This window comes from Oryx dammah, unplaced genomic scaffold (genome assembly GCF_014754425.2).
Source record: "Oryx dammah isolate SB20612 unplaced genomic scaffold, SCBI_Odam_1.1 HiC_scaffold_7, whole genome shotgun sequence".
Lineage (NCBI taxonomy): Eukaryota > Metazoa > Chordata > Mammalia > Artiodactyla > Bovidae > Oryx > Oryx dammah.
This window is the reverse complement of record NW_024070191.1, coordinates 22943363-22953820: the sequence shown is the minus strand read 5'-3', so window position 1 is coordinate 22953820 and position 10458 is coordinate 22943363. Positions and strand designations below refer to the sequence as shown.

At 38.9% G+C, this 10458-nt stretch overlaps 1 protein-coding gene across 1 annotated transcript; it reads left to right on the top strand.

The window, feature by feature from the left end:
- The first annotated feature begins 7261 nt into the window (after nt 1-7261).
- On the top strand, nt 7262-8092 carry LOC120865798 (AP-3 complex subunit sigma-1-like). The gene has a single exon (XM_040243184.1). The coding sequence runs from the start codon at nt 7348-7350 to the stop codon at nt 7927-7929; it is 582 nt and encodes a 193-aa protein (XP_040099118.1). The 5' UTR covers nt 7262-7347; the 3' UTR covers nt 7930-8092.
- Nucleotides 8093-10458: the final 2366 nt, after the last annotated feature.

Genomic DNA, 10458 nt, shown 5'->3' with positions numbered 1-10458 from the left:
TCTCCCCTCTTCCCTTTGTTTAGGGACTCAGGAAAAAACTTGTCACAGCTTATTTTTTATTACAAAGACAAAACTTTTTTAAAAAAGTCTGTATATTGCCACCCTGCTTATTTAACTTCTATGCAGGGTACATCATGCGAAATGCCAGGCTGGATGAAGCACAAGCTGGAATCAAGATTGCTGGGAAAAAGATTAAGAACCTCAGATATTCAGATGACACCGCCCTTATGACCAAAAGTGAAGAGGAACTAAAGAGTCTCTTGATAAAACTGAAAGAGGAGAGTGAAAAAGCTGGCTTAAAGTTTAACATTCAAAAATGAAGATCATGGCATCTTGTCCCATCACTTCATGGCAAATAGATGGGGAAACAATGGAAACAGTGAGAGACTTTAGTTTTGGGGGCTCCAAAATCACTGCAGATGGTGACTGCAGCCATGAAATTAAGACACTTGCTCCTTGGAAGAAAAGCTATGACTAACCTAGACAGCATATTAAAAAGCAGAGACATTATTTTTGCCAACAAAGGTCCGTTTAGTCAAAGCTATGCTTTTTCCAGTAGTCATGTATGAATGTGAGAGTTGGACTATAAAGAAAGCTGAGCGCCAAAGAATTGATGCTTTTGAACTATAGTGTTGGAGAAGACTCTTGAGAGTCTCTTGGACTGCAAGGAGATCCAACCAGTCCATCCTAAAGGAAATCAGTTCTGAATTTTCACTGGAAGGACTGATGCTGAAGCTGAAGCTTCAATACTTTGGCCACCTCATGCCAAGAACTGACTCGTTGGAAAAGACCCTGATGCTGACAAGACTGAAGGCAGGAGGAGATGGGGACGACAGAGAATGAGATGGTTGGATGGCATCACCGATTCAATGGACGTGAATCTGAGTAAGCTCCAGGAGTTGGTGATGGACAGGGAGGCCTGGCGTGCTGCAGTCCATGGTCCACCGGGTCTCAGACTCAGACTCGACTGAGTACCTGAAGAGTAAGATGCTGTAGGGTGTTAAATCTACCAGCAGGGGGAGCCTAATTCTCATATATATGCTTTTTGCCTCCTCTTGGAATACAGCAGCAACTCATATGAAAAACAGAGAACTCAGCTTTGATAAAAGTTCACCAGAAATTCAGACATACATTAGAAATAGAGATAAATGCCATTCAAATAAATGTATATTGGCAGAACAAATCAGCATTACCCATGCTAATGGAAATAAGGGAGAAGCTTATACAAAAATATCTAGCAGAAACATTAAACAAAGAACTTGGAATTTTAAAAAGTCATGACAGCTTTTTCAAAAAGAAAGTCAGAAGTACTATGCATTTTGAATTCTCTTATCTAGGCCTATATATAAACCATGCAATTTTCAGAAAGCTTATTAAAATATTCAAGGTTCTAAAAACTCTTCCAAACAGTATATAAATATAATGAGACTACAATCTAAATTTCAATAGCACTTTAAAAAACTTCACAAGATTATTCTAAATTTTACACCCCAAAATAAAACATTAGGAAGGCATTTAAAAGACTTAAAAATGAAAATAACTTTTAAAGAGGGAACTTTTACAAAATCTGAACTTTCAGATTTTGTATCATGTCATAAAGCATAATAGTAATAATTAACACGCTATCACACATGTGCTAAGACATATAGACCAAAAGAATATAATGGATTATATGAACCTAACTACTGAGGATTTGATTACAGGGGCATATCAAACTGGTGGGAAAATTGTGAATCATTCAATAAATGGTGTTGGTATAATTATTTGGAGACAAAAAGTTATATGCTTCTCATGTTCTAAAATATAGTCCAGATGGACTAAAGTTTTACATATATTATTTTATATATGTCTGTATGTACAATGCACTAAATGTAATTTATAGACTTCCCGGGTGGCTCAGGAGTAAAGAATCCACCTGCCAATGCAGGAGATGCCAAAGATGATCCCTGGGTCAGGGAGATCCCCTGGAAGAGGAAATGGCAGCCCAGTCCAGTATTCTTGTCTGGGAAATCCCATGGGCAGAGGAGCCTGGCGGGCCACAGCCACAGGGTTGCAAAGAATCAGATATGATTTGGCGACTGAGCACACACATCATTGCACCTAACACATGAACTGCAACTCCATTAAATGGTCAGCCTTTCATTTCCCAAACTTTATTATAAATGTTTTGGTACTATTTGAATCCAGCTCTTAGCAAGCTTAAGGATACATCCTAAGAGGCTCCATCTTGGTTACATGCTCACACCTCTATTAATTGCAGAGCCCTGTGGGCATGCATGACATACTGTGATTGCCCACAACCCTGGTCAGGAGGAGAGGACTTTGTTACAGGCTAAGTGGGTGCTGGAGAGACACAAACCACAGCCAGTATAACCGATCCAACCCAAAGTAGATGGTTAGTCCCTGCTTCCTGTTCCAGCCTACCTCTGTAACATAGACTTATACTGAGACTTCCTGTATAGGCTCTAATTGACGGCTAGAAATTAGCCACCCTCAAGAATCCCTTCAATTCTTTCAGAGAGTTTTGAAAAGTTCTTCTCCTGTATGTTCCAGAATAAGCTTTTCTGGCCCTTGTCTCCCCATCTCGACCTCTGGCTGCTGTCTCTGGTGGGGCACCTTCATGGTGGTGTGGTTCTTTTGAGAACAGTCCTGCATGGGTGACAGCTGTGGTTTTTTTTTTTTTTTTTTTTTTCAAGTCTGTATTGAATTTGCTACAATATTGCTTCTGTTTTATGTTTTGGTTTGTTGGCTCTGAGGCATGTGGGATCTTAGCTCCCAACCAGAGATCTAACCTGCACCCTCTGCACTGGAAGGCAAGGTCTCAACCACTGGACCAGCAGGGAAGCCCACAGTGATGCTATTTTACTCTAAAACCTATTTTGGAGAAGAGACACTGCTTTCAGGACCCCCAGCTGCTAGGAGAAGCAGTTTCTCTTGTAATCTTAGGTCTACTGCTTCCTAGTTATATGTCAGTGTTTCAAACAGATTGCTTTACAGCCAACTCACTTGGTGTCTTTAATTAATCCCCACTTATCCCTCAAGTGCTGACATGAATTGAGCTTTCTCTAAATGGGAGGGTCTCCCCTGTCTGTGACATCTGGTCTGAGCAGTCTATTCTAACCCTTCTTACCATTTATTCTTCTTTCTTGCTATGGCTGTTTGTACCGGTGCCTACTTGATGCAGCCTCTATTCTCGACTGGCTTTATTTATGGAATACTTCCTTTAATATTAATATGTGCAATGATTCACCAATTAAGTTTTCCTGAAAATCTGGAGAAACTAGTAATTCTAAAACACTGAATTATTTCAGATCAAGTGAGAAAAGATGCTCAACAGTAAATATCATTTTTAGCTTTAAGTATAAAGAGTAAATCAGGGGACTTCCCTGGTGGTCCAGTGGTTAGGAATCTGCCTTGCAATGCAGGGGACATGGGTTCAATCCCTGGTCGGGGAACTAAGATCCCCACATGCCACGGAGCAACTGAATCCATGAGCTACAATTAGAGAGTCCATGCAGCACAACAAAAGACCCTACATGACACAGCGAAGATCCTGTGTGCTGCAACTAAGACCCAGCACAGCCAAAAAAATTTTTTAAAGGGTAAATCAGGATCTGAGCAGAAGTTAATGCAAACCTGATTATTTCCTTTGATTTTGATCCAGCTTAGTACCCAGGCATGCCTCTGGTAGCTGGTTAATAAAAGTTTGAAAATTTCTGCTAGAGGCTAACTAACCTACTTACTGAGAAGTACAACATTCCCAGTATTAGTTTCAGTCTAACAGTATGCAGACCAGCCTATTAGCTGTGATTCTCCACTAAGGTATTCTGCATTCTGCGCCTTAGTTACTTGGTATAAATGTTCAGCCAAGCTTTGCTGTAAAGAGAAAGATTTTTCTCTTGGGCTTCATAACAGATGGCAAACCACAAGAGAAGGCAGATTTATTGTTTCATTTGTGGAAAAAAAATCTGTCAAGAGAATTCCATGTATCTTAAGAAAGACTCAACCTTCAGAACTGAGAGCATGCATTCATAAGATGTTATAAATACTTTATGCTGCCCTGTTTCACCACTGTTAGTAAATTCTGAGTGCTGTGGAGGAAGGGGCCTCGGGCTGGAGAGTGAGACACCAGTTCAGAAACCCTATGCCACCTAAAGTTGTGTGTCCGAATCAATCACTTAACTTGTTCCCCGTGTATATAAAATCAGGATTAAAATAACCACCTCTGAGGGCTGGTTCGATTTGAGTGAAGGCATGGCAGTGGCATAAAACACTGGTTGAAACCTAGCAGGTGACCAGCTATACAAAATCCTTTCCAATGATCTCCATGGATTCATTGAATCAGCATTTCCCACAGTGTGCCTAATCAACAGCGTGACTTTAATAGTTACTACACAATGAAAGCATTCTGTGATTAAACGTGTTTGGGCAAAACTGGGTTAAACAAAGACCAGATGGGTTATAGATTCTCTTTTTGTTTTTTTGTTTTTTCCCTTTCTAAGCTGCAGGACATCCAGAAGACTTTTATGCGGATCTCTAAAGCAGAATTTCCCAGCCTTATTTGAGTATGGAGTCCTCACAATCATGGAACACTAGCAATTGCAAGGCACATTTAGGGAAATACTAAGTTATCCTCCACCAGAGACAAATCCTTCAACCACAAATGCCTTTCTTGTTATCCATACTACGGAATTAGGATGAGAATGGTTCTCAAATATTTTCTTCAAAGAACTTTTCTTTTTTTCTTATTACTGTTAATATACTTGAAGGAAAGACAATGGCTTGCTCCAAACCATAGATATATTTCTCCCATTATTAAAACAATCAGAGCTCTGATTTGGCATATTAAGTATCGACTATACTTAGACACATTTGCACAGAGTTCTATAAATTTTTTAAAAAGTGGAAAAAGACCAAAAGGCTGTTCAGTCTCAACTCTGTCAGGGCAGGGATCCTTTCAGGGCAATGTTTTCTGACTTTTTCAGGCTAATAATTTTGTACAGTCAGCATTCAGAAGTGGTGTTCTCTTTCATCACCCAAATCTGCAAGAGGAGTGAGCCTTTTTCTTTTCTCTCACTTGGAATAATGAGGATTCGGTAAGACTCGGCTGCCTGGGGAAGCTTCTAGCTATTTTCACCTTCTTGAAAACAAGCAGGAGAGAAGAAAATGTCAGCCTGGATGAAAGAAGGAGAGGGCAAGGAGACGGGGAGCCTGGTTGCCCTTGTGGACGAACAAACTACAGCTGTGCCAAAGGGACTTGGCGTGCCTTAATGCTGTGCTGTCATTGTTTGGAAATCCTCCCTAATTTTTCAACAAATGAGTCTACATTTTTACTTTGCACTGAGTCCCTAGAATTATGTAGCTGGTCTTGGAGGGGGAAATTGAAGACAGGGTGTGACGCTTTCAGTGTCTGGTGTAACGTTGGCTGGAATCTAGCACTGACCGAGGTCATCTTTGGTCAGAGCTCTTGACGCAAATGCCACTGACAGAAAAATAAAATATTTCAGCAGGCTAAACTATGTGGCAGCCAAAAAACAAATTGAAGTGATAAATATATATTTTGTGGGTGAGGCTTTCTGAACTAATAAAATCTGAAATCCTTAGGAAGTTACAGAACCTGAACAAACAGCCTGGAGATTATTAAGCTCTTAATACAAACCCTCAACTTGCTCAGCCATCAATTTCCTTTATGAAGAGTTGCCATGGTGATGTCTATCACACCTGCCAATCACTTCTCTGCACCATTCATCTAGAAAGTAAGTAGTTGATATTATACACAAAACAGATAACCAACAAAAGCCTGTTGGCTCAGTGGTAAAGAATCTGCCTGCCAATGCAGGAGACACAGGTTCAGTCCCTGGTCTGGGAAGATCTCATAAGCCATGGAGCAACTCAGGCCTGTGCCCACAACTATCAAAGCCCACGTGCCCTAGAGCTCGTGTTCCTAAACCAGAGTCAAAGGAAGCCACTGAAATGAGAAGCCCTCACACTGCAACTACAGAGTAGGCCCCGCTCGCTGCAGCTAGAGAAAGCCTGCACAGCAACATAGACACAACACAGCCAGAAATAGAAAACAAAATTATATTCAATATCTTGTAATAAACTATAATTGAAAAGAATTTGAAAAAATATATATATATAACTGAGTTACTTTGCTGATATCTGAAATTAACATTGTAAATCAAGTATATCTCAATTAAAAATAAATTTTAAAAGGCAAAGAAACAAATAAAAATTAAAGATAGTAGCAACTTTCCTGATGGTCCAGTGGCTAAGACTTGGCACTTCCAATCCAAGGGGCCCAGATTCCATCCCCAGGCAAGGAACTAGATCCCTCAAAGCACAACTAAGAGTTCACATTTTAAAACTAAAGTTCTCCCATGTGGCAACTGGGACCTGGGGCTTTTATTACGTTGTTATTATTTATTAAATATTAAAAGATTTGGACTTTTATTATGTTGTTATTATTTATTAAATATTAAATATTTAAATATTTAAAGATTGGGACTTTTATTATGTTGTTATTATTTATTATGTTTTTATTATTAACATAATAAATGAATATGTTTAAATTTTTTAAAAAGTAAGTAGTTGTGGGCTACCTGCAGAGGAAATACTAAAGAGCAATCATTTCAGCCATTTTGGATGAATCATCCATTGGGATAACAATGTTTGAAAGCACGTTCAGATCAAAATCATAACCGCACCATTGATTTTTTACTCATTAAGAATATTTGGGAGCTTTATATAGACATAGTTTAAAACACTATAGATGCTTAAGAGAAAACTGCAGAACATATAAACATTTATGGAAACATTTTTTTAAATTGACCTGAGAAGACTTGTGTTTTCCAGTCAGTTCCATAAGAGAGGTAAATAAGAGAAGAGCTTTCATATTGGGCCAAAGTGGAAGAACCTGCCTTGAAGACTGAAATGTCGCCTGTGAGGAAAAGAGAAGAAAATCAAGAGACTGTCCTGTCACTACAGTCAAAATAGGAGCACCGCAGAGATGGAGAGTCAGCGGTGGCGATCCATCACCGTCCTGGAGCATGGGGCAGGCAAGTACAGAACAGGCGGCTCGTTCTCGCCTCTCTGCTCAATTTTCCCTTTTCATCTGAGAGCTGATCTCTAGGAACCAGTCTTGATATCTCTGTGATAAAAGACTTAAAAAAAATTAATGACATTGTTAATAACTACTTTATAAATTTCTTCAGATCTTTAAATTTGGGAGAAATTTCCTTTAAGAATCATTTAGGGGGAAGGACAGCCGGCGAGATCCCGAGGCGAGGCTCGCGCGCCCGCCCCCGCCCTGGCCCCCAGTTCCCACCCGGTCCGCCCGGCTCAGCCATGATCAAGGCGATCCTCATCTTTAACAACCAAGGGAAGCCGCGGCTCTCCAAGTTCTACCAGCCCTACAGTGAAGATACACAACAGCAAATCATCAGGGAGACATTCCATTTGGTATCTAAGAGAGATGAAAATGTTTGTAACTTCCTAGAAGGAGGATTATTAATCGGAGGATCTGACAACAAACTGATTTATAGACATTATGCAACATTATATTTTGTCTTCTGTGTGGATTCTTCAGAAAGTGAACTTGGCATTTTAGATCTAATTCAAGTATTTGTGGAAACATTAGACAAGTGTTTTGAAAACGTCTGTGAACTGGATTTAATTTTCCATGTAGACAAGGTTCACAATATTCTTGCAGAAATGGTGATGGGGGGAATGGTATTGGAGACCAACATGAATGAGATTGTTACACAAATTGATGCACAGAATAAACTGGAGAAATCTGAGGCTGGCTTAGCAGGAGCTCCAGCCCATGCTGTATCAGCTATAAAGAATATGAATCTTCCTGAGATCCCAAGAAATATTAACATCGGTGACATCAGTATAAAAGTGCCAAACCTGCCCTCTTTTAAATAAAAAATTAAAAAGGCCACTCCCAGGTAAAATCCAGGGGAAAAAGTCAACTAAGTTTACCATGCAGTTGTTTACCAAAAATAAAGGAGGAGAGTCTTAACTTTTACTCTTGGATTTAAGTCAAGGTACTGTATAGACGTTATATAAAATCAGTATGGAAGTTCAATGTTGCTTTTCTTGCTCAGTGGTTTCGAAGAAATTAAGTAGTTCCAGTGTGACTTTTTTTTTTCTTTATTTTCTAAACTGCATTCCTGTGGCCACGTAAGGCATGCCTGTATGTATTGGCTATTACAGTATTTTGAAAAGTGTTCAGGACATTTCTTTAAATTGTGTACAACCCAAAATGTTGGTGTTTTGTATGGATCACAAGTGCAGCATTCCTTAATAATTTCTGTTATTTGTCACAGTTGTTATTTAAAGAACGAAGTATGTATTGCATGAAAACATTATGACCTATCTCTCTTAGTTTAAATAAACTTCAAGGTAACTGGAAAAAAAAAAAAGAATCATTTAGCTCTGAAACAGTTTCTATTCATTATTTATTCAACTATTCATTATTTTATGTCCAGGTTTCCCAACATTACTTACTGAAGAGACTGTTTATTCTCCATTTGAATATTCTTGCCTTCTTTGTTGTGGATTGCTCATATGGATCAAAGGATCCAGTAAATAAGTGGATTTACTTCTGGGCTCTCTGTTCTTTTCAATTGATCTATGTGTCTGTTCTGTGCCAATATCATACTGTTTTGAGTACTGTAGCTTTGTAGTAGAATATAAAGCCAAGGAGCATGATACCTCCAGCTTTGCGTTTTTACTCAAGATTGGTATGGCTATTCAAGATCTTCTGTGGTTCTATATAAATTATAGATTTGTTCTAGCTCTGTGAAAAAAGTCATCAACATTTTGGTAGGAATTGCATTAAGTCTATAGATTGTTTTAGGTAGCATGCACATTTTAACTATATTAATTCTTCCAGTCCCTATCTTTCCATTTATTGTATAGTCTTCAATACACCTCAGCAGTGTGTTATACTTTTCAGAGTATAGGTCTTTCACTTTCTTGGTTACATTTATTCCTAGATATTTTATATTTTGCTTCAATTATAAGCAGAACTGTTTTCTTTTTTTTTTTTAGAACTGTTTTCTTGATTTCTCTTTCTGATAATTCACTATTAGCGTACAGACACACAATAGATTTATTTATATTAATCTTTTATCTTGCAACTCTATTGAATTCATTATTAGCTCTAATAATTTTTCTGATGGCATCTATAAAAATATTGAGTTACTATGTTGTACATTTGAAACTTCTCTGTAGCTCAAACGGTAAAGAATCTGGCTGCAATGCAGGAGACCAGGGTTCGATCTCTGGGTTGAGAAGTTCCTCTGGAGAAGGGAATGGCAATCCACTCCAGTATTCTTGCCTGGAGAATTCCATGGTCAGAGAAGCCTGGTGGGCTATAGTCCATGGAGTCTCAAAGAGTTGGACATGACTGAGTATACGCACGCACACACACACACACACACACACACACATGTGAAACTAACATAATATTGTAAGTAAACTATATTTCAATAAAGGACTTTCCTGGTGGTCCAGTATTTAAGAATCCACTTTCCAACACAGGGGACCTGGGTTCGATCCCTAGTCCAGGAAGATCCTACATGCTGCCGAGCAACTAAAGCTCATTCACCACAACTACTGAGCCAGTGCTCTCGAGCCTGTGAGCTGCCAAATACTGAGCCCATGAGCCCTAGAGCCTGTGCTCTGCAGCAAGAGAAGCCACCACAATGAGAAGCCCGCACACTGCAATGAAGAGGAGCTCCTGTCTCGCCACCATCAGAGAAAGCCAGAGCACAGCAAGAGACCCAATACAGCCAAAAGAAAAAACAAAACAAAACCATCAGTTCATTTCAGTTGCTCAGTCCTGTTCAACTCCTTGCAGCCTCATGGCCTGCAGCATGCCAGGCTTCCCTGTCCTTCACTATCTCCCACTATCTTCACTTGCTCAAACTCATGTCCATTGAGTTGGTGATGCCATCCAACCGTCTCATCCTCTGAAGCCCAAACTGTACTTCAATAAAAACAAATCCCTAAAAAAGAAGCATTTAGCTGAAAAAGCCAAAGAGGTATAATTTTAAGTGGTTTCATCACAAGACCCCAGAATAAAACAGGTTAATAAGCCATTAGTGAACTTTTAAAAATCTTTTTTTAGATATTTTATCTACTCTGATAGCAGAAAACTTACTTTCCATCCATTATTTTTCATGTTTTTATCTCCTAAAAATGTAATATACAAGATTACTTTATCTTCAAGTCTATTTTCTATTTAATCTAACTTAATTTCTTTTTCCTAGTCTTAAATGCATATTTTACTTGCAGACTTTATTCTTTGAACACTGAGACTGGCAGTCTCTTCCAGACAGAGATCTTTAATTTGGTTAGCAAGCTGTTTTTTTTTTTTTTTCCCCAGAAGGCTCTATGAGAGGAGCCTACACATCTGTGCCTCCTTTCATATTAATATTTTACCCT

Excerpts from the sequence above, each read along its gene's own strand:
- LOC120865798 (XM_040243184.1), top strand. The coding sequence starts at position 7,348 with ATGATCAAGGCGATCCTCATCTTTAACAACCAAGGGAAGCCGCGGCTC.